General features: G+C 45.7%; 1 protein-coding gene across 4 annotated transcripts in view; it reads left to right on the top strand.

Annotated features, from left to right (window-relative positions):
• Positions 1-26122, top strand: part of TPR (translocated promoter region, nuclear basket protein) — a 196773-nt gene that overhangs the window by 166018 nt on the left and 4633 nt on the right. For all 4 annotated transcript variants that reach the window (XM_077277613.1, XM_077277611.1, XM_077277610.1 and 1 more), the window contains exons 34-49: positions 4162-4364; positions 4445-4503; positions 14862-15055; positions 15203-15457; positions 15530-15672; positions 17306-17383; positions 18911-19108; positions 19192-19326; positions 20664-20754; positions 20871-21049; positions 21394-21462; positions 21642-21733; positions 22028-22134; positions 22336-22431; positions 22567-22723; positions 23434-23549. In XM_077277613.1, coding sequence (XP_077133728.1) covers positions 4162-4364; positions 4445-4503; positions 14862-15055; positions 15203-15457; positions 15530-15672; positions 17306-17383; positions 18911-19108; positions 19192-19326; positions 20664-20754; positions 20871-21049; positions 21394-21462; positions 21642-21733; positions 22028-22134; positions 22336-22431; positions 22567-22723; positions 23434-23549 — 2172 coding nt within the window. The remainder of the gene's footprint in view (positions 1-4161; positions 4365-4444; positions 4504-14861; positions 15056-15202; positions 15458-15529; positions 15673-17305; positions 17384-18910; positions 19109-19191; positions 19327-20663; positions 20755-20870; positions 21050-21393; positions 21463-21641; positions 21734-22027; positions 22135-22335; positions 22432-22566; positions 22724-23433; positions 23550-26122) is intronic.

The following is a 26122-nucleotide window of genomic DNA, read 5'->3' as shown; positions in this document are numbered from 1 at the left end:
ACGACGTGCACCATGCGACAACATGCCACATACAGTACATACATACAGTACATACATACAACATACATACAGTGCATATAACATAGAGTACATACTCACCATCACTTGTCACCTTGATCCCCGAAGCCAGTGTCATCTGTAAAAAAAAATATTAAAATAATAAACCAACACTATACTCCCTGATCCGCAGAAATCCAATTAAAACGAGTGTCCCTCGACGATTTCCCGTGGAGAGCAGGAGCATCAGCTGATGTGACCGCTCTCCAGGGGCTCCAGGAATACAATGATGGAAGCTATCCTTCCACAATGTATTCCTCACAATGTATTCCTCACAATGTATTCCTACGCCCCTGTGAGAAAATAGTCCCTAGTCTCACTTTATGCCATTGCTGTGTGAGAAATTTTCCCAGGCAGCAATTGCCATAAAGTGAGACTTTGTCCTAAGGTAACCTCTGTGATGCACGGTAGGAGCCATTGTCTCCTGTCAGTGTGTCACTGAGGGTCCTATAGAGCAGTGACATAACCCGATGTCACTGTTCTATAGGGGAGATCATCGTGGGACACTCGTTATTACTTGGACTACGGCGGACAGGTGGTATACGGTTTATTTTACGTTTTTTGCAGGCGCTGAAGTATGGCAAGTATGGTGAAATGAAGAATATTAAAATACTTTTTTCCTTTTGTGTGTGTGTTTTATTAACCCTTTATTAGTATTGGATTAATAATGGATAGGCGTCTTATTGACGCCTCTCCGTTATTAACCCGGCTTAATGTCACCTTACAATAGCAAGGTGACATTAACCCCTTACTACCCCATATCCCACCGCTACACAAGAGTGGGAAGAGAGGGGCTAAGTGCCGGATTTGGCGCATCTTACAGATGCGCCATTTCCGGGGCGGCTGCGGACTGGTATTTGTAGCCCGGGGGGGGGCAATATCCATGGCCCCTCTTTAGGCTATGTATATCAGCCCGCAGCTGTCTGCGTAGCCTTTCTGGCTATAAAATACAGGGGGACCCCACGTCATTTTATTTGGGGGGGTCCCCCTATTTTAATAGCCAGTAAAGGCTACGCAGACAGCTGCGGGCTGATATTCATAGCAGGCTACAAATATTGGCCCCCGGCCGTCGGCTTTCCCCCTCTGGTGCAGAAAATTGCGCGGGAGCCCACGCCGTTTTTTCCGTTTTTTTTTTAAATTAAATTAAACGCACATTAAGGCCCCTTTCACACTTGCGTCGGTACGGGTCCGTTGCTATACGTCGGGCCGACGTACTGACGCACGTTGTGAAATTTGTGCACGACGTGGGCAGCGGATGCAGTTTTTCAATGCATCCGCTGCCCATTCTGAAGTCCGGGGAGGAGGGGGCGGAGTTTTGGCCGCGCATGCGTGGTAGAAAATGGCGGACGCGACAGACAAAAAACGTTCACTTGAACGTTTTTTCGTGCCAATGGTCCGTCAAAACACGACGGATCCATTGCACGAGGGATGCGACGTGTGGCCATCCATCGCGATCCGTCGCTAATACAAGTCTATGGGTAAAAAAACGCATCCTGCGAGCACATTTGCAGGATCCGTTTTTTTCCCAAAAAGACGGATTGCGACGGATTGCTAAAAACGCAAGTGTGAAAGTAGCCTTAGAAACATTGGCCTTTCTATTATATATCTATGGATGTATCTATCTATAGATATATTTATAGATAGATATATCTATAGATACATAGATGTATCTATCCATATAACTGGCTGCTTTCACACATCAGGTTTTTGCCATTAGGCACAATCCGGCGAGTTTTGTAAATAACGGATCCATTTTTTTCCGCCGGATCCGTTTTTTTCTCATAGAGTTGTATTCGCTTCGGATTGCGCCTGATGGCCACACGTTTCATCCGTTTTTTGCCAGATCCGTCAAAAAAGCTGTTTCCGCCGGACGGAAAACACATACAGAGGAACGTTTTTTCTGTCCGGCAAAAAAAACGCACAGCGACGGATCCGGCAAAAAACGGATGAAAGTGAAATGATGAATCCGGCCTCCGAATCCGTGTTTTCATGCAGGTTTCCATTCAAATCATGCACATTTTCCGTTTATTTCCAAAAACTGCATCAAAACCGCGCAAAAACCGCATCAAAAACCGCACCAAAAACTGCATCAAAACCTGGTGCAGTTTTGGTGCGGTTTTGATGCAGTTCTTGGTGCGGTTTTGATGCAGTTCTTGGTGCGGTTTTGATGCAGTTCTTGGTGCGGTTTTGATGCAGTTCTTGGTGCGGTTTTGATGGGAGTTTTTGATGCAGTTTTTGGTGCAGTTTTGATGCGGTTTTTATGCAGTTTTTTGCAGGGTTTTGATGCATTTTTTAATTCTCTTTTGGTGCGGTTTTGAAAGCTAAATAAAGATGTTATTGAACAAAAAAAAAAAGATTTGTGATGTCATTATTGTCCAACATCCTCTTTTACATTTGTCCAACCCACACTCCATTACACACACAGATAGACATATAGATGATAGATGAAATGGATAGACAGATGTACATATAGATAGATCTATAGATGCATACATCTATCTATTCCTATATATATAGATATATCTGGATAGATATATCTATTGATAGATGTATGGATAGGGTAGGGTGTGTGTCCACTGTCCAGATTACATCCGAATTAGCTGCAGATTGGATGCTGTGTACTTGTAGTCCCATCGGATGATACCTGCACACACACCCCAAAAGACCCCCCGCACAGCCCCGCACCCACCTGAAAAGCCCCACACACACTAACAGTCCCGCACACACACGAACAGCCCTGCACACACACGAACAGTCCTGCAGATCCAGCACACACATACACCCACATACCGTAGTCACTGCCCAAATTCCGCTCACACACTTCCCTCCTCCCGAACTGCTGCGTTTCTCGGACCCAGATCTTTTTTACATCTACGGTTTTGCTGCGGATTTGCCCGACTCAATAAAAGTCTGAGGGTGCGGAAACGCTGCAGTTACGCACAAAAGAAGTGACATGCTACGAGTCAAAAAAGCTGCCTTTCGGTGCGGCTTTTTCCGCAGCATGTGCACAAGAAGTCTGCGGCTCCCATAGACTTACATTGGTTGTGCACTACACTGCGGATTTGATGCAATTTTGTGCGGCAAAAAACGCTGCGGATCTGCAATTAAATCCGCAACGTGTGCACACAGCCTTAGCATTTAGTAAACCTAGCAAAAAACAAGTGTGGGATTGCACTTTATTTGCAATTTCATTGCACTTTGAATTTTTTTCACATTTTCTGTTACACGATATGGTAAAACCAATGGTGTCGTTCAAAAGTAGAACTTGTCCGTCAAAAAATAAGCCCTCACATGGCCATATTGACGGAAAAATTATGGCCCTGGAAAGAAGGGGAGCGATAAAAGAAAAAAGCTCCAGGGGTGAAGGGGTTTAGAAACATGGATATGGACATATCTATGGAAATAGACATAGATATATAGATATATCTCTGTATCTATCTATCCCATATCTATCTATCCCAGATATATCGATCCCTCTATCTGTGTGTAATGGAGTGTGGGTTGGACAAATGTAAAAGAGGAGGTTGGACAGAAATGACATCACAAATCTTTTTGAAGAGAGAGGAGGGAGGGGTTGGGGTGTGTTTTGGAGTGGGTGTGCCAGGTGCAGAGTTACAGGCGAGTGCAATGCATCATGGAACTTGTAGTATTAGAGCACAATAACTCAGCAGAAATGAAGTTGTCGATTAACCCCATGAGAGCTGGATCCAGCACTAAAGATGTGCTGCTACTGCATGATAAAAGGTCATATTGCTAAAATAAACACAGTAGATGTTTTCAGTGGCACATAATAGCAAGATTTATGGAAAAAAAAAAAAAAAGTTATAGTAGTGGACAACTTCTTTAATTAGTAATTTCATTGTCTTCATATGTTCAGCGGATGCAGAAAGGGTGAACTACTTGTTGATCATGTTGCCAAGGAGTAGATCACAGTAACCTTGTCATGTTTTGAAGTCAAATATATGTTCATACAGACATTATTAGTGTTGGTTTAAAAGGATCAGTTTTTATCATTGCAAAGTAAAACTCCACATAATTACACATGGGTATATATTGTTTTGGGGTCTGTTAAAAACTCATTTTGAAGTTATTTGCATTTAATAGCATTAAAGGAGCAACTATCAAGTGAAAATGAAGATGTGAAGCAGAGGCTCAATAACCTTGAACAGCAGAAGGAAGAGCTGGAGGTTAGAATGAGTGCTTTAAAATCCCAGTACGAAGGTAGGATTTGCCGTCTGGAGAGAGAGCTGCGAGAACAACAAGAACGGCACCATGAGCAAAGAGATGAAGCCCAGGAGCCCTCAAAGGTAAGACGTTTCAGTGGCGATAGTGGGCAGACTGTCTGTGCCATTGTTCCCTTACTTATTTCTGACTTTCCTGTCTGCAGGGACCAGAGCAGAGACAGATTACAGTTAAACCAACTGCAGCAGCTGGTGAAAGGGGAATGTAAGTAAAGAGACCTGCACACGCTTTTCTGCCGTTAGTAAGCAGCCAGTTTATGATCGGTAATGTAATTCAGTTTTACATAGTTGTATTAGTTCTCATTGTAGATGAATTTGGTCGTTTTAAGGCCTCTCGGATGTTTGTGTATGTGTGTGTATACAGTGCTGCTCACCATTATTGGCACTGCTTCATTTTTTTCATAGACTGTACCAATATCTTCAGAAATATATGATAATGCACCAAAGTGTTACCCTCAGGATTTTTTTAATTGGTCCAAAGTAATACAACAATAAAACAGTGTTCCAATTTAATGGAAGAAACAGAATTAATACTCATTTGCTCATCCTTTAGCATTGATGACCGCCTCCTAATGTTTCTTGTAGCCATCTATAAGCTTCTTGCGCTTCTTTGTTCAAGCTCTTGAATGTGTGCCGGGTTCTTTTTCCCAATGGCATAGTTCAGATCGCTAGAACAGTTTTGAATGGGATTGCGGTCAGCACTCATTGCTGGCTATTTTAAAATGGTCCAATTTTCTTTTCAACCATCCCTGTGTATTTTTAGAGGTCTTGCTGGAGGACCCATGATCTTCGACTCAAATCAAGTTTTCTTACACTGGGTAGTTCATTTTGCGCTAAAACCCCACAGTAGCATTATGGATCCTCCGCCATAGTTAACTGATGGTGGGGGGGGGGGGGGTGCCCTTTTCTGTATAAGCTTCATTGCGCCTCCTGTAAACAAACTGATGCATTTGCATTGCCAAAAAGCTCTATTTCTCTAGTGATTTACCACAGATGAAATTTCATGGGTGCCAATAACGATAAGCAAGACTGTGTGTGTCTGTGTGTGTGTGTGTGGATATAGATATCGATAAATATATACATATATGCACACACACACACACAAACACATCCAGTTGTAAATCTTTATTCATTACATAGTGAAATGTGTTGAGAACAATAAAAGCTAAAAATGATCAACGTAAATCACATCTAATATCCCACTGAGATCTGGAGTTGGAATGATGCTCAAAATCAAAGTGGAAAATGAAGTTACAGGCTGATCCAACTTCAGTGGAAATGCCTCAAGACGAGGAAATGATGATCAGTAGTGTGTGTGGCCTCCACGTGCCTGTATGATCTCCCTACAATGCCTGGGCATGCTCCTGATGAGGTGGCGGTTGGTCTCCTGAGGGATCTCCTCCTAGACCTGGACTAAAGCATCCACCAACTCCTGGACAGTCTGTGGTGCAACGTGGCATTGGTGGATGGAACGAGACATGATGACCCAGATGTGCTCGATCGGATTCAGGTCTGGGGAATGAGCAGGCAAGTCCTTAGCATCATTGCCTTCATCATGCAGGAACTGCTGACACACTCCAGCCACATGAGGTCTGGCATTGTCATGCATCAGAAGGAACCCAGGGCCAACTGCACCAGCATATGGTCTCACAAGGGGTCTGAGGATCTCATCTCGGTAGCTAATGGCAGTCAGGCTACTGCTGGCGAGCACATGGAGGGTTGTGCGGGCCTCCAAAGAAATGCCACCCCACACCATTACTGACCCACTGCCAAACCGGTCATGCTGAAGGATGTTGCAGGCAGCAGATCGCTCTCCACGGCATCTCTAGACTCTGTCACATGTGCTCAGTGTGAACCTGCTTTCATCTGTGAAGAGCACAGGGCGTCAGTGGTGAATTTGCCAATCCTGGTGTTCTGTGGCAAATGCCAATCATCCTGCACGGTGTTGGGCTGTGAGCACAACTCCCATCTGTGGACGTCGGGCACTCAGACCATCCTCATGGAGTCGGTTTCTAACCGTTTGTGCAGACATATGCACATTTGTGGCCTGCTGGAGGTAATTTTGCAGGGCTCTGGCAGTGCTCCTCCTAGCACAAAGGCTGAGGTAGCGGTTCAGCTGCTGGGTTGTTGCCCTCCTACGGCCCCCTCCACATCTCCTGGTTTCCTGGCCTGTCTCCTGGTAGCACCTCCAGCCTCTGGACACTACACTGACAGGCACAGCAAACCACCTTGCCACAGCTCGCGTTGATGTTCCATCCTGGATGAGCTGCACTACCTGAGCCACTTGTGTGGGTTGTAGAGTCCGTCTCATGCTACCACGAGTGTGAAAGCTCAACCAACATTCAAAAGTGACCAAAACATCAGCCAGAAAGCATTGGTACTGAGATGTGGTCTGTGGTCCCCACTTGCAGAACCACTCCTTTACCGAGGGTGTCTTGATGGTTGCCAATAATTTCCATCTGTCTATTCCATTTGCACAACAGCATGTGAAATTGATTGTCAATCACTGTTGCTTCCTAAGTGGACAGTTTGATTTCGCAGAAGTTTGATTTACTTGGAGTTATATTCTGTTGTTTAAGTCTTCCCTTTATTTTTTTTGAGCAGTGGATAGATAGATAGACAGACAGACAGACACAAACACACACACACACACTGTATTGCATGTATTAGTTTACTTGTCTGTTACACACAAGTTGACAAGCACGCTTGCAGATGAGTGAGCTTATAGAGCTGTTACTATTGGATTATAGAATCACTGCAAACTAAATTGTATAGTCACTGATTCCTTCTACATATATGTGTATTGCAAGTGCATCTGGAGTTTGGCATCGTCGTGGGACGGATTTACAGCGGGACCCCTTTGGATGATGTGAAAAATAGGGGGGACCCCCACATTGTTTTTTTTTTTTTTTTAATTTATTTTTTATTAATAAAATTTAATAACCAGCCAAGGGAAAGCAGACAGTTGTAAGCTGGATATTGCCCCCTTCCCTGCCTAATAAACCCATCCCTCAGCTGCCACAGAAATGGCTCATAAATTTGATTCATTGATTCTAATTCCCATCTTCTTGTGCTACACATCCTTTAGCAGAAAGGATTCTAGTTTTTCTTCTCACTTCAGGCTTTCATTGTCCTGGCAGGCTCCCTTGGTCGATCTACTGATAGATGCCTCTGGCACATACTTTTATGGGAATCTTTACTCTGTCGCCTCATTGGGGGACACAGGACCATGGGTGTTATGCTGCTGTCCACTAGGAGGCGACACTATGCATAATCTGAAAAAGATTAACTGTGGCTCCTTTTCTGCAGTATACACCCCTGGACGGCATCAGCCGTCTCCAGTTTTTGCTTAGTGTTGCATAGGAGGCACACCTAAGATTTTTCTCTTTTACTCCGTTTTTTTCCCGACGGATTACAGATGAAGAAAAGTGGGTCTCCTGCGAGACTCCCGGCAAGGCTCCTTCCTCAGCCCCCTATTACGGGGTGCCCGGTTGAAGTAGAGATGGCTATTCCCCATGTTGCTCCTTCCCCAGTCCCTCGGGTGCTGGTTCGAAGTCGAGACCCCCCCTCCTTCCCCAATTCCTTTTGGTTTCTTGGTTGAGGTCAAGGCGAGGATAAAGGCCCCTGAAGGTGACATCAGCACCCTCCCTAATCCCCCTCTGGGGGTGTTAGGTTGAGACGCCTCAGGTAGGGCCTGTACAGGCAGCATTCTACAGCTCCCAGCAATGGGCCAGCATACTGCGCCTGCATCCAGGGACCCCAGCCCACCTGCGGGCTCCTGTCGGGGCCAGGGGGAGTGCAGGCAGGCATGGCACAGACAGACACAGGGCTCCCTGCGCCCCTGTCTCTGTAGCAGCACCAGCTCTATACTGCCTCAGGGAGACCCCTCACCGGGCCTCCCTACCGCTTACAGCCCCACCGCTATCCTGCCTTTAAATCCGGGGGGTCCGGTTCAGATCTGACCCCCTCCCGGACTTTCGCGCCGGCCTGGAGCCCTTCTGGGCATCAGGCATCTAATTTAGGCCCTGGCTTCGGCCTAGCTGAAGCCGACGCCTCCTCTCCGCCCCCCCTGCCCGCCCCCCGGATGACAAATATGACACTCTACAGTGTCATAGAGGGACGGATCGTGACAGAAAGGGCGCGTTTTTACACAGCTTTGCCGCCTTTTTCTCAGCTCTCCGCCCCTCTTCTCCTCGGTGGCCATTTCTACTGCAGCAAGGATTAACCCTGCATCTCCCGGTCAGCAGGACCAGGCCAGCTAGTCTCCGGGGGGCACAGGACTGTGGATCTTCGGCGCTGGACCTATGGGCAAACTGGTGGGGTAAGCTCACAGCTGGGTTGTTTTACTCAGCTGTGAATCCATATTCCCTATAAGCATAGCTACCCCTGTAAGGTCCATCTGCATAGCAGCCCTTCTGCACTCTGTGCACTATGCCGGGCTCAAGGTCCAAGAGAACCAGGCAGGACTGCTATTATGCATTCTGCACAGCCTGCAGGACCGCTCTCCCCAGTGGCAGTATATACCCACACTGCCAGGGCTGCACTCAGACTACTGTGTCAGAGCCCCAAGAGGCCTCTGCCAATGCTTCGGTGTCTAATGCCTCGCCGGAATGGGTCACTCAGATGTCGCAATCTATGACGCAGTCTATAGATAACCTAACCTCCACATTGCTTCAGGCTCTGCAGAGTCATGCCTCGGCTATGACCATTACCCAGCAAAGAGAGAGCTTGGCTCAGGGACAGGATGACCCTGGCACATCCACGTGTAAGTCAGGACGCAAGCGGACCCACAGTCCATCTACGTCATCCCATAGCACTCGGTCATCCCCCTTCTAGGGAGAGACACCGTAGTTCCAGGTCATCTAGACCGTCCCCTTCCAGGGACAGACAATGCAGATCTCCGCAATCCCCGACCAGAGAAGGCCTCCTCCCCAGCTCACCCAGCAGGGGACGCCTCAGTGATACACAGGATTCGGAAGGCATCTGTGACTCCGACTCAGACAAAGAAACGGAGGGGTCCCTGATCCCAATCCCCCCTAGCAATACTGCTCTAGTTGAGGACTTAATCTCTTCCATCCATCGGGTGCTGGACATTTCTGATCCGCCACCAGAGGCCCCAGAACACAAGATTTCCTTTGAAGGACCTCTAAAGCCGCCTAAGGTTTTCTCTAACCACCCAGAGTTTAAGGCGATCCTTAAAAAGCAGTAATTGCAGCCTGAGAAAAAATTCGCTGATCGCAAATATCTGGAGGCGAGGTACCCCTTCCCGCAGAAGGATACCAAGGAGTGGACAGACCCACCCGAAGTGGACCCCCCAGTCTCTAGACTAGCAGCACAGACCCTCCTTTCACTGCCAGATAGCTCAACCCTCAGGGATGCAGCAGACTGGCAGAACGCATGGCTCGTTCAATTTTCGAGGCCGCAGGGGCATCCCTTGCTCCTGCGTTCGTGTCAGTTTGGGCTGCCAAGGCCGTTCTGGCCTGGGCCAAAAATTTACAAGCTGGCCTCCAAGCATCCGCTCCTGAGTTGTCGGACCAAGCGGTTCAAATAGCAGTCGTTGCAGATTACATGCTTCATGGAGCTCTGGATTCAGCAAGGGGTGTAGCGGGGATAGCATCAAACGCCAACACAATTCGGCGTATCCTCTGGCTGCAGGAATGGAAAGCCGACGCAGCCTCAAAGAAATCCCTCACACACCTCCCCTACCTCAGTGGGCGACTTTTCGGTGAACAGTTGGACACTGATATTCAACGCCACCGGGGGTAAGAGTACCTCTCTTCCCCAACTGAAACCTAAACGCACTTACAAGAAGCGTAACCAAACTCGATTCCGATCCTTTCGGAATTCTTCGGGCTGGTCTGTCTTGCGTCCAGCACAAAATCATAACCGTTCCCCACGCAAGGACAACTCACGATAAACGCAAAGGTCGGACAAGACCTGGCAGTCAAAGGCAGCCCAGTCTAAACCCAGAGGAGGAAAATCTCAGACTTTCTCCTCATCATGACTCATGGACCCCGGAAGACACCACACCCGTAGGCGGCCGACTTTTGCTCTTTCATCAAGTCTGGCTGCCTATTACAGGAGACAGGTGGGTCAGGGAACTAGTGTCTTCCGGATACAAAATAGACTTCACCTCCAACCCACCAGACCGATTCTTTCTCTCTGTCCCCCCAAAACCACCAGCCAAGGCTCGTGCCTTCCGGCAAGCGGTCGCCTCGCTTTTTCAAGCAGGAGTCATAGTACCGGTCCCCACGGCCGAGCGCTTCCGAGGGTTCTACTCCAATTTATTCGTAGTCCCCAAGAAAGGAGGCAGCGTGCGGCCCATACTGGACCTAAAACAACTCAACAAATACGTACGGGTCCGTCACTTCCGCATGGAGTCCCTTCGGTCCATCATTGCGTCCATAGAGAAGGGAGAATATCTCGCCTCCATAGACCTACAAGACGCATACCTGCATATACCGATTGCACCTGCTCATCAGAGATTTCTCAGGTTCGCTATCGACCAGAACCACTACCAGTTTGTGGCTCTCCCGTTTGGACTCGCCACGGCTCCCAGAGTGTTTACCAAAGTCATGGCTGCCACCATGGACGTCCTGCACTCCAGAGGCATAGTAGTCGTTCCATACTTGGACGATCTACTCATCAAGGCTCCCACCATCAAGGACTGCGAGCTCAGCGTCTCAATCACAATCGACACTGTCGCATGGGCTGTTTAGTCAACCTACAAAAGTCATCACCAACCCCGAGTCAGTCTCTGACCTTCCTGGGAATGCTATTCAACACCTCCAGGGGTCTAGTGCTCCTTCCCAAGGACAAGGCACTGGCTATCCGTCTAGGAGTTTGCACCCTCCTCCGCAAACCCCCTCGATCTCTCCGGTTTGCCATGAGTCCTCGGCAGGATGGGGGCAGCAATAGAAGCCGTCCCATTTGCCCAGTTTCGCCTCAGGCCTCTCCAACTAGCCATCCTTAAGTCCTGGGTCAAGAACCCTTTCTCTCTCGACAGGGAGTTCCGGCTAACGTCGTCAACCTAGAGGTCCCTGCACTGGTGGCTCAAGCCAACCTCGCTAGCAAAGGGGAAATCCTTTCTCACAAGTCATTGGAAAGTTCTGACCACCGATGCGAGCCTGAAAGGTTGGGGTGCAGTGCACCTACACCACAGGGCAAGTGGTCCCCAGTGGAAGCGACCATGCCCATCAAACATCCTGGAAATTCGTGCCATCCTCCTGGCATTGAGGGCCTTTCATCACTTACTGGCAGCCTCTCACATCAGAATACAGTCGGACAATGTCACGGCTGTGGCATATGTCAATCACCAAGGGGGACCCGCAGTACGCAGGCGATGCGAGAAGTGTCACATATCCTCCACTGGGCGGAGGACACAGGCTCGTTTCTCTCGGCGGTCCACATTCCAGGTGTGGACAACTGGGAAGCAGACTTCCTCAGACGACAAGGAATAGATTCGGGAGAGTGGTCTCTCCATCCCGAAATTTTTCGCCAGATCTGCCATCGCTGGGGTCCCCGGATGTGGACCTAATGGCATTCCACTTCAATGCCAAGGTCTCTAACTTCATGGCCAGAACGCACGATCCGCGGTCGCTCGGAGCAGACGCTCTGGTTCAGGACTGGACCCAGTTCCAGCTTCTGTACATTTTTCCACCTCTCCCCCTGATATCCAGAGTGGTGAGGAAGATCAAACAAGAGGGAGTTCCAACCATCCTAATTGCACCGGACTGGCCCAGACGTACATGGTACGCCGACATCGTACAACTTACAGCAGACGCCCTCTGGCATCTCCCCGACCGCCACAATCTTCTATCACAAGGCCCGTTCTACCACCAGAACTCAGGGGCTCTCAATTTGACGGCGAGGCCCTTGAGACCTGGGTTCCAACCCAGGCAGGGCTCTCGCCGGACGTCATTGGAACCATGATCAGGGCACGGAAGCCAGCCTCTTGCCAAGATTTATTACCGTACCTGGAAAGCTTTCTTTACCTGGTGCGAATCTCGTGGCCAGACCCCACTCCCTTACTCCCTACCCAAAGTACTTGGTTTTCTCCAATCTGGTCTGGAGGCCAGGCTGTTATTGGGCTCGCTTAAGAGCCATGTGTCAGCCCTCTCAGTGCTTTTTCAAAGGCGCATTGCTACCAAGCCGCAAGTAAGGACTTTTTCTTCAGGGGGTTTTCCGATTGGTTCCCCCTACAGACGACCACTAGAAACGTGGGACCTCAACCTGGTCCTGACAGCATTGCAGGAACCACCCTTCAAACCCCTTAAGGAGGTCCCGCTCCGCCTTCTCTCCCAGAAGGTGGTTTTCCTGGTGGCAATCACTTCGCTACACAGGGTGTCTGAACTGACAGCACTCTCCTGCAGACGGCCCTTCCTGGCTTTTCACCAGGACAAGGTAGTTCTCCGTACGGTCCCATCCTTCCTTCCGAAGGTTGTGTCCAACTTCCACCTCAATAAGGAAATTTCACTACCATCCCTTTGTCAGGTTCTGGTTCATAGAGTGGAGAAGGCTCTGCATACGCTTGACCTCGTCAGGGCATTGCGTATATACGTGTCTAGGACTGTGTCCTTCCAGAGGTCTGATTCTCTTTTCCTCCTTCCGGAAGGCGGCCACAAGGGTCTGCCAGCTTCCAAAGCTACCCTTGCCAGGTGGATCAAATCCACCATACAAGAGGCCTACCACCTTAAGAATTCTCCTCTTCCAGCCGGTATTACGGCACACTCTACACGGGCGGTAGGGGCCTCCTGGGCCATTCGGCACCAGGCTTCGGCACAACAAGTGTGTAAGGCGGCCACTTGGACTAGCCTACACACGTTTACTAAACACTACAGGGTTCATACCCAGTCCTCAGCGGACACAAGCCTGGGTAGATGTGTTCTACAGGCTGCGGTGCCCTAAGTATAGGGGCCTGTCTGCACAATATTCGTCCATTGCTTCCCACCCAGGGACTGCTTTATGACGTCCCATGGTCCTGTGTCCCCCAATGAGGCGACAGAGTAAAGGAGATTTTTGTGTACTCACCGTAAAATCTTTCTCTTAGCCTCTAATTGGGGGACACCGCTCCCACCCTGTTGCCCTTCCCGGGCCGTTGTAACTGTTGAGTTCTCATATTGTTTTCTTGAGCTCGTACATAGTTGCCTTCTTATAGGCATGTCTGTTATTCATGTTACGTTCCTCCTACTGCTTTTGCACAAAACTGGAGAAGGCTGACGCCATCCAGGGACGTATATTGCAGAGGAGAAGCCACAGTTAATCTTTTTCAGATTATGCTTAGTGTTGCCTCCTAGTGGACAGCAGCAATAACACCCATGGTCCTGTGTCCCCCAATTAGAGGCTAAGAGAAAGATTATACGGTGAGTACACAAAAATCTCCTTTTCTACCAGTATCCACTCTTCTAAACAGTGGTTTTACAGCTTTGTTCAGTATCATGGCAGTTGATGTCACCATACTATCAACATTTGTTGCCTTTTTCCAGAACAAGTAGTCCGTTGGGATTTATACCTAGGACGTAGTTCAGATAGCCATCATCTTCCATGTGTGAATGCAGACATCCTTGTCACTTCCTCTTATTGGCTACAAAATTTAGATTTTTTTTTTTTCTGCTGGACGGGGTCCTCCGTTTTCTTTTTCAGCTGTTTTTTTTTCACCTAAGGTTCTTCAGGTTTTGCTTTTTTTGCTCATCAGTACAGGGTTGTTTCAATTATTCTCTTTCCTCCTTTCTATAGATTATTTTGTTTTTTTCTTTCATATTGCAAGGCATTTCTCTCTTCAGTCCCATTTCCCCCACCCAGTTGGTTTCAAACTGGCATTATAGACTTTCTATTGTTCGTCCTCTTTTACTCCAGTCTACGGCCCATTCCAGCAATGCTGTAGTTGTGTGTGCTCTCTGGAGTGGAGCTTGTTTTGTGCAGGCCTTCACAGAGCTTAGCCCATCTTCTGAGTCATTTAGGAACCGTAACTTGCATCTTGCATCAACTTTCCAGGCTGCGTGTTTCACCGACAGTGATACTGTCCTTGATCACTCTTCTTTTCCCACCCCTAAGCACTGTGTTCTTGTTTGCAGCCCATGGGCAGTGTGTTCCGCATTGACAGATGAGGAAAAAATTGGGGTGGGAAAAGGAGGGTTAGCACAAAATCCTTTTCTATTCATTCATTCAGTATCCACCCAATTTTTTTTATTTGTAATGTATGTTAACAACTCTAATGAAAATGTAGTATTTTTCCTAATTGATCTCAGTTGTAGTGTTAATCTTCACCATCTTATGTCTGTACTCTTACGGATTCAGCTCAGTAAAGAGAGGATTATCATCAAAGGGGCAAACGCTTACCATAGCTACTTGGTGTCCCCCTTCTAGAGCCAAAAGTTATAACCCATGGTCTCTGTATCCCGCAATTAACTTGTTGAGAAAATGATTTGACGGTAAATCACATCCTTTTGTATAATGTAGAAAAAAATTGTTAAAACCTAACTATAAGCTATGAATGATTTTTCTTTTCTCTGTAAATTTTTTAAATTGATGAACATATTTTTACATATGTTCCTGGTTTTCTAGGGCCAGCATCACCGAACCACCCACTGCCAATATCAAACCAACTCCAGTTGTGGCCACGCCAAGTAAAGTGACTACAACACAAAGGCCTCCAAGAGCTAGTATACGCCCTATGGTCACCCCTGCTGTTGTCTCCACTCCAACTACTACTCCAACCGCTACAGTTATGCCCACAACCCAAGTGGAAACGCAAGAAGGCACGTATCCTGCTGTACTCAGTGCAACCTGCTGATTAGTCTTCATTTATCCTCATTGCCTTTTTTTGGCAATATCTTTTTAAAGATCCTGTTCAGTGTAAAAGTGTGTGCTTATTTTTCTGTATTGTTTTGTATCATTTTCTACAGCAATGCAGTCAGAAGGTCTATTGGAGCATGTACCAGTTTTTGGCAGCACCAGTGGATCTGTTAGATCTACAAGCCCTAATGTCCAGTCATCCCTCTCACAATCCGTTCCAGCTGTCCAGCAGCAAACTGCCTTTGTCCAGCCTACTCAGCAGTCCCATGCCACCATAGAACCTTGTACTCCAGAACCCGCTGTGGAAGTTGTCCAAAGCTCTCCTATAGAAAGGCCGTCTACGTCCTCATCGGTGTTTACCACGTGTAAGTTACTATGAGGGAGCATTGTTTATAGAATTGTGCTTACCTTTCCCTAAAGCTAAAGCACCTTTACAGTTTCAGCAACTCCAAGTTCTTCCATATCAAAACGTCAGCGTGAAGAAGAAGAAAGCTCGGTAGAGCCCTCCGAACAGTCCATGGAAGAGCCAGATTTGCCTGTTAACAAAAAGCTGAGGACTTTACAGCGAGTTGAACCAGAGGTTTGCCTCATGATTAGTTTGCATTTGACCATCTGTTTTGCAGTTTCCTACAAACCACTGCTTCGTGTTAAGCACTGCTCCTTAACCCCTTCCCGACATCTGACGGTATAGTACGTCACATGTCGGGACCCCCGCTTTGATGTGCGCTCCGGCGGTGAGCGCACATCAAAGCCGGGACATGTCAGCTGTTTTGAACAGCTGACATGTGCCCGCAATAGGCGCGAGCAGAATCGCGATCTGCGCGCGCCTATTAACTAGTTAAATGCCGCTGTCAAACGCAGACAGCGGCATTTAACTACCGCATCCGGCCGTGCGGCCGGATATGAGCGCATCGCCGACCCCCGTCACATGATCGGGGGTCGGCGATGCTCCTCCATTGTAACCATAGAGGTCCTTGAGACCTCTATGGTTACTGATTGCCGGTGGCTGTGAGCGCCCCCCCTGTGGTCGGCGCTCACAGCACACCTGCAAATCTGCTGTGTAGCAGCGATCTTATGATCACTGCTGCATAGCAGAGCCGATCGGGCTGTGCCTGCTTCTAGCCTCCCATGGAGGCTATAGAAGCATGGCAAAAGTAAAAAAAAAAAAAGTTTTTAAAAATGTGAAAAAAATAAAAAAAATAAAAGTTTAAATCACCCGTGCCCTTTCGCCCCAATCAAAATAAATCAATAAAAAAAAAACCCCAACCTACACATATTTGGTATCGCCGCGTTCAGAATCGCCCGATCTATCAATAAAAAAAAAGCATTAACCTGATCGCTAAATGGCGTAATGAGAAAAAAATTCGAAACGCCAGATTTACGTTTTTTTGGTCGCCACGACATTGCATTAAAATGCAATAACGGGCGATCAAAAGAACGTATCTGCACCAAAATGCTATCATTAAAAACGCCAGCTCGGCACGCAAAAAATAAGCCCTCACCTGACCCCAGATCACGAAAAATGGAGACGCTACGAGTATCGGAAAATGGCGCAATTTTGTTTTGTTTTGTTTTTTGCAAAGTTTGGAATTTTTTTTCACCACTTAGGTCATGTTAGGTGTCTATGAACTCGTAGTGACCTGGAGAATCATAATGGCAGGTCAGTTTTAGCATTTAGTGAACCTAGCAAAATAGGCAAGCAAAAAACAAGTGTGGGATTGCACTTTTTTTGCAATTTCACTGCACTTGGAATTTGTTTCTTGTTTTCTAGTACACGACATGCTAAAACCAATGATGTCGTTCAAAAGTACAACTCGTCCCGCAAAAAATAAGCCCTCACATGGCCAAATTGACGGAAAAATAAAAAAGTTATGGCTCTGGGAAGGAGGGGAGCGAAAAACAAAAACGGAAAAACGGAAAAAGCTCCGGGGGTGAAGGGGTTAAGATCCAATGTTTATAATAAAGAAGCTTTTTTTTTTTTTTTGCGTTATATCGGCCCCAAAATTACAATGGAGTAACATTGTAGATAATACTCCTTGGTTGTAGAATAAAGTTAAACCCTGTGCAGACTAATCCTGCAGTCATAAATCTGTATGTCCCCTACTTCTTTGGAAGGTCTTTCAACCTTGTTAACACACTGAGCCTTGTTCTTTTAACCAATAGAAGTTCATCTCCATAAAGTTAATGTCCAATTTCGGATTTTTCCTATTAAGGAGGAAGTTCTGGGAGAAGACATTCCTGAGGCCGAATCACACTCATTTGACCAGGAATCCCAAGATACCCTTACACAGGTAATCTTGTTTTGTCACTGGCTCTTTACTCATGTTTGCATCCTATTAGGGGTTGCCCACTTTATTTTAACAAATGTATTTAGGACATCAGATTTGTGTCAGTTACGAATATAATTATTACAGATTCTCCTGCTGAAATATTACTGCACAGCTCTTCTGTTCTCAAAATGGCAATTGAAGGAGAAGATGTGACCAGACCTGTCCATCAACCGCCTCCACAAAATGCACATTGGAAAGCTATTTTTTAATTGGAGTAGTCTGATGGTCGGTCTGGTCGCATGACTCTCCAGCTGCAAGTTTGAGAACTTGAGCACTCAAACTTCTCAAGATTTTAGAATCTTTATTCTGTGAAGGCTGAAGTTCCTATTACTGAGAGGAGATGACAGTTGGTGCTCATAAGGTTCTATATAACTGAAGGGGGAGAGCAGCTCTGCCACCACCACCTCCTCTCCTTCACATGCAGTCTTATCAGTAGTAACTGTCCTGTCCTATCTCAGTAATGTAAAAGTTTGTCTTCACTCAATACAGACTTTACCCTTGACTTGAGAATGAAAGATCAGTCCAGGAAGAGAATGAAGCAGATGTCTCTGATATGAGAAGAAGCAACTTTGTAATATATCTTATGTATTATTGGTTTATCGAATAGAGAATAAAGCGATGGGTTCTCTTTAAATAAACGTGAAATAAGTAAGAACTGAACTACTGCATTAAAAAGAAAAAAAGAATTGGTTACCAAGACAAAGCTGTAGAAAATTAGTGCTGTTATTCCCCTTTATTGTAGGCAGGAGCCCCCTTTTCCATTTCCACTTCTTAAAGCAGTGTGAAAGCACCTTATCTCTTTGTCACACTTTCCTTGGTCCTGTCGGGGTTTACGTCTGAACTCCCACTTACAAAACTGTATTTGGGCTTATTTGCATACAGGGTCACACTATAATAGTGCCGACAGGTGGAGCGTGCACTCTGTCTTGTATTATTTTCAGACCTATACGGCTACTTAAAGACTGACACCCAGAAGCAGTCTACTACGTCTGAGTGTCTGCCTCCAGTAGGCATAGATGCCTGAAAATGATGGACAGCAGAGCGCACGTTCCCTGTGTCTGCGCCATTATAGTCGATGGTCCTGTTGGTGCATAAGCCCGAATCCCGTTTTGCGAGAGTTCAGACTTAAACCCCGACGTGACCAACAAGCTAGTGCCTGAACGCAACGTGAAAGCACCCTAAGGGCTTGATCTGTCATTTCTTCCTTTTCAAAATAACGAGATTAACCTAATGCGTTGTGCATTGTGCAGGACCTGAAGGCACCGTCCATGCTCTTTGGTCACTTGCTTTCCTGTGTCATGCACCACTGCTTAGGCCCTTCATGAGGCATCATGCCAATCCCAGAATATAGAGTTTACAAACCATGCAACATTTAGCGACTTACACTAACTTGTGGTGTTTAGTTCACTAGTCCATACTGGTCTTTTTTTACTGGTTTTAAAGCCAAGCAACTGTGTTCTGGAAATATTTTTTTTCTTCTTTTGGAAGTCTGCTAGTTTAGAATACCCTCAAATTCATGATGGTGAGGAGTCCTTGCCCCCAGTCCTGGATAATTCAGCACAGGCTTTGGAGCCAGCCCAATCTGTGCAGTCCTCTCAGGACGCTGTAACAAAGCGTGATGATATTATTGTCATAGAGAGTGATGAAGAGGAGGAGGAGGAGGATGAAAATGAAGCAGATCAAGAGGTAATCTGCAATTTCTGCATGTTACAAGCCCATGTATAAAGACTTGTGGTTTTCCTAATTTGTGTTTCTTAATATTTTCCTAGGACATTCAGGGATATGATGATGATGAGGAGGAGGATGAAGATGATGATGGTGGTATGGGTGAAGAAGGGGATGAGAGTAATGGTGAAGATGGTAGTGCTGATGGCAATGACACCTATGAAGGAGAAGAAGCTGCGGTACATAGTACTAATTTTTTATTTATTCACCAAAGATGCAGAAGTGTTTTGAGACTTATTGCTCCACGGGACATTGTATATCGATTCACCTTAATGACTAAGTACCATATATACTCAAGTATAAGCCGACCCCCTTAATTTTGCCACAAAAAACTGTGAAAACTTAATGACTCGAGTATAAGCCTAGGGTGGAAAATGCAGCAGCAACCGGTAAATTTCAAAAATAAAAATAGGTACCTATAAAAGTAAAATTGAGATATCAGTAGGTTAAGTGTTTTTGAATATCCATATTGAATCAGGAGCCCCATATAATGCTCCATACAGTTCATGATGGGTCCCATAGAGACATTTGCCCCATATAATGCTTCACAAATGTTGATTATGGCCCCATAAGATGCTCCATAGAGATATTTGCTCCATATAGTGCCGCACAAACGTTGAATATGGCCCCATAAGATGCTCCATAAAGATATTTGCCCCATATAGTGCTGCACAAAAGTTGAATATGGCCCCATAAGATGCTCCATAAAGATATTTGCCCCATATAGTGCCGCACAAACGTTGAATATGTGTCTTCCGCGTCCTCTGCACTAACGTTCAGGCAGAGGGTGCGGACTAACTACGTCATCGCGCCCTCTGACCTGAGCGTCACTGCGGAAGACAGAGCTGCGCCGGAACCAGGACCGGTGAATATCGCTAAGTGCTCCCCCTCCCCATTATACTCACCTGCTCCTGGCGCGGTCCCTGCATCTCCGGTCTCTGGGCGCTGACAGCTTCTTCTAGAGTTGAGCGGTCACCGTTACCGCTCATTACAGTAATGAATATGCGGCTCCACCCTTGTGGGAGTAGAGTCACTTCCATATTCATTACTGTAATGAGCGGTACCACGTGACCGCTCAACGATGGAAGAAGCTGTCAGCGCCCGGAGACCAGAGATGCAGGGACCTCGCCAGGAGCAGGTGAGTATGTCACAACTGCCGCTCCCCCTCCCCCGCCGACCCCCCTGGGACAATGACTCGAGTATAAGCCGAGAGGGCCACATTCAGCCTAAAAAAATGGGCTGAAAATCTCGGCTTATACTCGAGTATATACTGTAGTTGTGTTTGGAAATACACTGGGCTATTAGACAGCAGCAATGCGGAGTTTGTCATTTGGCACATCGCACCCTGACATCACACTGGTAAAGTGGTTCAGTATAGGTCACTAATTTACTCCTCTACTTATATAAATGTCGTTGTTTTACAGTTCATCTTTGGCCACCTATTGTTTTAAACTTAAATTTGGTTTGATTTGTACATTTTTAGTTTTGCTCTAACACGTTATTGATTTATCTCCAGGGTCCTGAAGGCACTGATCCTGGCACAGAGACCGAGGAAAGTATGAGTACTGGAGATATTGGTCAAAGGCCTGCAGACTCTCAAAATAGCGGTAAAGGAATCTTACATTTATAACCTTTTATTGTTTTGTTTTACAGCTTGTTGAGTGATCTTGTAAACAGTAAGTGACTTTGTATTTTTAGTAGCTTTCTTAATATTTGTATTCAGGTGAGGCTTCAACAGGAACCTCTGAATCTTCACTTTCGCAAGAAGCTAGGGAACAACCATCTTCTGCCTCTGACCGTCCAGGTCCTCGTCCTCCTCAGTCACCTCGTAGACCACCACATCCTCTTCCTCCCCGTTTAACAATACACGCACCTCCTCAAGAGCTTGGACCACCAGCTCAGGTAGAATTTACAATAAGAAATTTAAAAAAAAAATTTAAATTAAATTTCTCACGTCAATAAAACAGTGTGAAGGGGCAAGGAATAGTTTTGATTTATTTATTTATTTTTTTAATTGGGAGAAAAATAATTTACAAGATCATTTAAATAGATGACGAAGTCGATCCAAGCATGTAAGTTTAGGGGGTGCATTGGTTTGCTTGTATGTAGTCAGATTTACTGGGTGATTCCTGGTGAGTGCCTACATTAAAGAAGACAAATCTAATATTAGTATTTAGATGAGATGACTTGTTTTTTGTATGTTTTGAAATAAGTATAACAAATATATTACCACTTCCTGTACTTAGCGAATTTCGATGGCCCGCAGACAGTCGGTAGGCCGTGGACTTCAGCTTACACCTGGATTAGGTGGCATGGTAGGCATACAATTTTACACTTCAAATTGGACTTGAATGTTGATGATTTATTTATAGTCTTATTTATTTTGGTGGCTGATAGTAAAATTTATCTGTCCTTTCTTTAAGCCTTGGGTGGAGATGATCTTATATGGATGGTAAATATGCTCATTTTTGTGTTTCCTAAATTTCCCAAACAGCAACATTTTTTTGATGATGAAGATCGTACAGTGCCGAGCACACCAACACTTGTTGTACCTCATCGTACAGATGGTTTTGCTGAAGCCATTCAGTAAGTTCATAACGTACAGTATATCCTGCAACTACAGCAGGCAAATTCTCTACAGCTTATTGACTTGTAGCACTTTTGTCAGCATGCTGTGGTCAAGTCTGTGTAGGAGAAAAGTAAGAATAATTACCTTCTTAGTATTTCATATGAAATTCCGTTCATTGGTCGGATGCAGAATATATAATCTGCTCCTTGTATTGTACTGGATGCTAACCTAAAATGTTCACTATTTACCTGAATTGTATACATAATTAGCTCCTAGTGAACTGATCTTGGCTGACATGAACCTATTTCCAGTTCTCCCCAGGTCGCTGGAGTTCCTCGGTTTCGGTTTGGGCCACCAGAGGATATGCCACAAGCCAGTTCTAGTCACTCTGACCTTGGCCAGCTTGCATCGCAAGGAGGTAGCACAAAGTTTTCCTTATTTTTATTTTTTTTTCATTCTGACTGGGGGGATGCAATGTTATCCTTTTATAGAATTAATAGTACAATTCATAGAATTACATGTACGTTCTTATTGTATTATTAAGAAGCACTTATTTTCTGAGCTTTTTTGACTTTTACATTAGTGTTTGATCATCATTTACACTGTACTTTTTTGGAAGGGTTAGGTATGTACGAAACTCCCCTGTTTCTTGCTCATGAGGAGGAGTCAGGTGGTCGCAGTGTCCCAACTACTCCACTTCAGGTAGCAGCACCAGGTATGACCCAACGTGGAACCAGTCCCAGAACTGTTCTTCACCACAATAGAAAATTAAGCTAAATTTTTTTTTTTTTTTTTTTTATGACCAGTTTTGTGCATTTTTTTTATCTAATGTATATTTTTTGTCCTTTAGTCTCTGTTTTTGCTGAGAATCCTGTTGCTGATACTTCAGATCATGCATCTCAGTCTGTTCCTATGGTCACAACTTCCACTGGAAATATTTCTACAGCTGTCGAATCTGGCACAGCAGATGAAGGCGATGAAGTATTTGTAGAGGGGGAATCTGAAGGGTAATTTTTAAATAAAAATAATATTGTGAAGAATGACATCGACGAGATCATCCAGAATCTCACCGATGCCGCAGGGCCGCGCTTAGTAACCCGATGTTTACCCTGGTTACCAGTGCTAATGTAAAAAAAACAAACACTACATACTTACATTCCGGTGTCTGTCCCCCGGCGCTGTGCTTTCCTGCACTGTCAGCGCCGACCAGCCGTAAAGCAGATTACTACGGTGACGTCACCGCTGTGCTTTCCGGCCTGCGCTCACAGTCAGTGCAGGAAAGCACAGCGCCGGGGGACAGACACCGGAATGTAAGTATGTAGTGTTTGTTTTTTTTTTACCTTAGCACTGGTAACCAGGGTAAACATTGGGTTACTAAGCGCGGCCCTGCGCTTAGTAACCTGATGTTTACCCTGGTTACCCAGGGACCGGCATCGTTGGTCGCTGGAGAGCTGTCTGTGTGACAGCTCTCCAGCGACCACACAACGACGAAACAGCGACGCTGCAGCGATCGGCATCGTTGTCTAGATCGCTGCAGCGTCGCTAAATGTGACGGTACTTAAGTGTTCTCCCTTTAGCCTGCAGCCCTATGAGGTTCATAATCTCATGCCATATAGGATACAAATGATTGACATGAAATTATAGCTCCATATTCTTCGCAAATATCTTGTGTGTTTTCCTGAACAACAATAAGATTAGGAACATTGTATTGTTACAGGATTGCCTCAGAGTCAACAATAGAAATGGAAACACGGCAAGACCAGGATGCTGCTCAGCCGTCTGAAACTGACCTTCCTTCCACAAGCCAAGATCCTCCCACTTCTTCCTCTGCAGGTATTATTATATAATTAGACTGAAATTCTTAATGGTTTTAATTAAGTGTTTAATTTTTATTAACTCAATAGTACACATGAAAATAAGAAACGTTGTAAACAGTATATCTCATCAGAGAAATCTGCTTATTTCTCCCCTAAGATTGATCATTTATTTTCAAAATTCTCAATTCACAGGTAAAATCTGTATTCCTAAGAAGACGGATTTCTTACATTACTGAGCTAGAAGATGACACTTGCTATAGATAAGATTGTATGAAAAGGGGAAAGAAGATCGGAGAAAGGAGGAGCTTTCCCTTTAGTTGTTCCTCCTCCCTCCTATCTACATAGAATCTTATCAGTAGCAGCCGCCATCTCCTATCTCCGTAATGGGAAAATGTCTTCACTGAATACAGGTTTCACCTGTGAATTGAGAATGAAAGATCAATCCAGGAGTAGAAAAGCCGTTTTATCTGATAAGATGTATTACAAAGTTGCTTATTTTCCTGTGTATTATTGGTTTATGAAATAAATAATGTTTAACCCGTTCACGACATGCGCCGTACTAGTACTGCGCACGTTGTGTCTCCCACTTTGATGTGGGCTCCGGCGGTGAGCCCACATCAAAGCCGCGACATGTCAGCTGTTTTGTACAGCTGACATGTGCGCGCAATAGGGGCAGGTGGAATCGCAATCCACCCACGCTATTAACTAGTTAAATGCCGCTGTTAAACGCTGACAGCGGTATTTAACTACCGCTTCCGGCCATCAAGCCGGAAATGCGCGCATCGCCGACCCCCGTCACATGATCGGGGGTCAGCGATGCGTCGGCATGACAACCTTAGGTCTCCTTGAGACCTCTATGGTTGTTGATGCCGGCTTGCTGTGAGCGCCACCCTGTGGTTGGTGCTCATACCAAGCCTGTAATTCATCTGCATAGGAGCGATCTGATGATCGCTGCTATGAAGCAGAGCCGATCAGGCTCTGCTAGCTTCTAGCCTCCCATGGAAGCTATTGAAGCATGGCAAAAGTAAAAAAAAAAAAAAATGTTTTAACCCTTTTCTGCCATCGGACGTACTATTCCGTCCATGTGGGGTGGGCCCTAATTCCCAAGGACGGAATAGTACGTCCAGCGCGATCAGCCGCGCTCACTGGGGGAGCGCGGCCGGGTTTCAGCTGACTATCGCAGCTGACATCCGGCACTATGTGTCAGGAGTGGTCACGGACCACCCCCGGCACATTAACCCCCGGCACACTGCGATCAAACATGATCGCAGTGTACCGGCGGTACAGGGAAGCATTGCGCAGGGAGCGGGCTCCCTGCGTGCTTCCCTGAGACGATCGGTACAAGGCGATGTGCTAACCTTGTACTTGTACTGAGCGTCTCCTCCCTGCAGTCCCCGGATCCAAAATGGCCGCGGGGCTGCATCCGGGTCCTGCAGGGAGGTGGCTTCACAGCGCCTGCTCAGAGCAGGCGCCGGGAAGCCTCCCTGTTGTGCACGTAAGATCGCCGATCTGACACAGTGCATAGCAAAGTGTCAGATCGGCGATCTGTCACTTTACTGTGATGCCCCCCCCCCCCCCCGGGGAAAAGTAATAATGTAAAAAAAAAAAAAAAAAATCACATGTGTAAAAAAAGAAAAAAAAGAATTCCTAAATAGATAATAAAATATATATATATATTGTTCCAACAAATACATTCCTTTAGCTAAATAATGAAAAAAAAAAACAATAAAAGTACACATATTTAGTATCGCCTGTCCCACTAGTTAAAGCCTTCAGTGAACACCGTAAAAAAAAAAAAAAAGGCAAAAAACAACGCTTTATTATCATACCGCCGAACAAAAAGTGGAATAACATGCGATCAAAAAGACGGATATAAATAACCATGGTACCGCTGAAAACGTCATCTTGTCCCGCAAAAAACGAGCCACCATACAGCACTATCAGCGAAAAAATAAAAAAGTTATAGTCCTCAGAATAAAGCGATGCAAAAATAATAATTTTTTCTATAAAATAGTTTTTATCATATAAAAGCGCCCAAAACATAAAAAAGGATATAAATGAGGTATCGCTGTAATCGTACTGACCCGAAGAATAAAACTGCTTTATCCATTTTACCAAACGCGGAACGGTATAAACGGCCCCCCAAAAAGAAATTCATGAATAGCTGGTTTTTGGTCATTCTGCCTCACAAAAATCGGAATAAAAAGCGATCAAAAAATGTCACATGCCCGAAAATGTTACCAATAAAAACATCAACTCGTCCTGCAAGAAACAAGACCTCACATGACTCTGTGGACCAAAATATGGAAAAATTATAGCTCTCAAAATGTGGTAACGCAAAAAACATTTTTTGCAATAAAAAGCGTCTTTTAGTGTGTGACGGCTGCCAATCAAAAATCCGCTAGAAAACGCGCTATAAATAGTAAATCAAACCCCCCTTCATCACCCCCTTACGTACGAAAAATTTAAAAAAATGTATTTATTTCCATTTTCCCATTAGTGTTAGGGCTCGGGTTAGGGCTAGGGCTACAGTTAGGGTTGGGGCTAAAATTAGGGTTGGGGCTAAAGTTAGGGTTGGGGTTTGGATTA

This window comes from Ranitomeya variabilis, chromosome 8 (genome assembly GCF_051348905.1).
Source record: "Ranitomeya variabilis isolate aRanVar5 chromosome 8, aRanVar5.hap1, whole genome shotgun sequence".
In the NCBI taxonomy this organism is placed as follows: domain Eukaryota; kingdom Metazoa; phylum Chordata; class Amphibia; order Anura; family Dendrobatidae; genus Ranitomeya; species Ranitomeya variabilis.
This window is presented reverse-complemented; position numbering and strand designations above follow the sequence as displayed.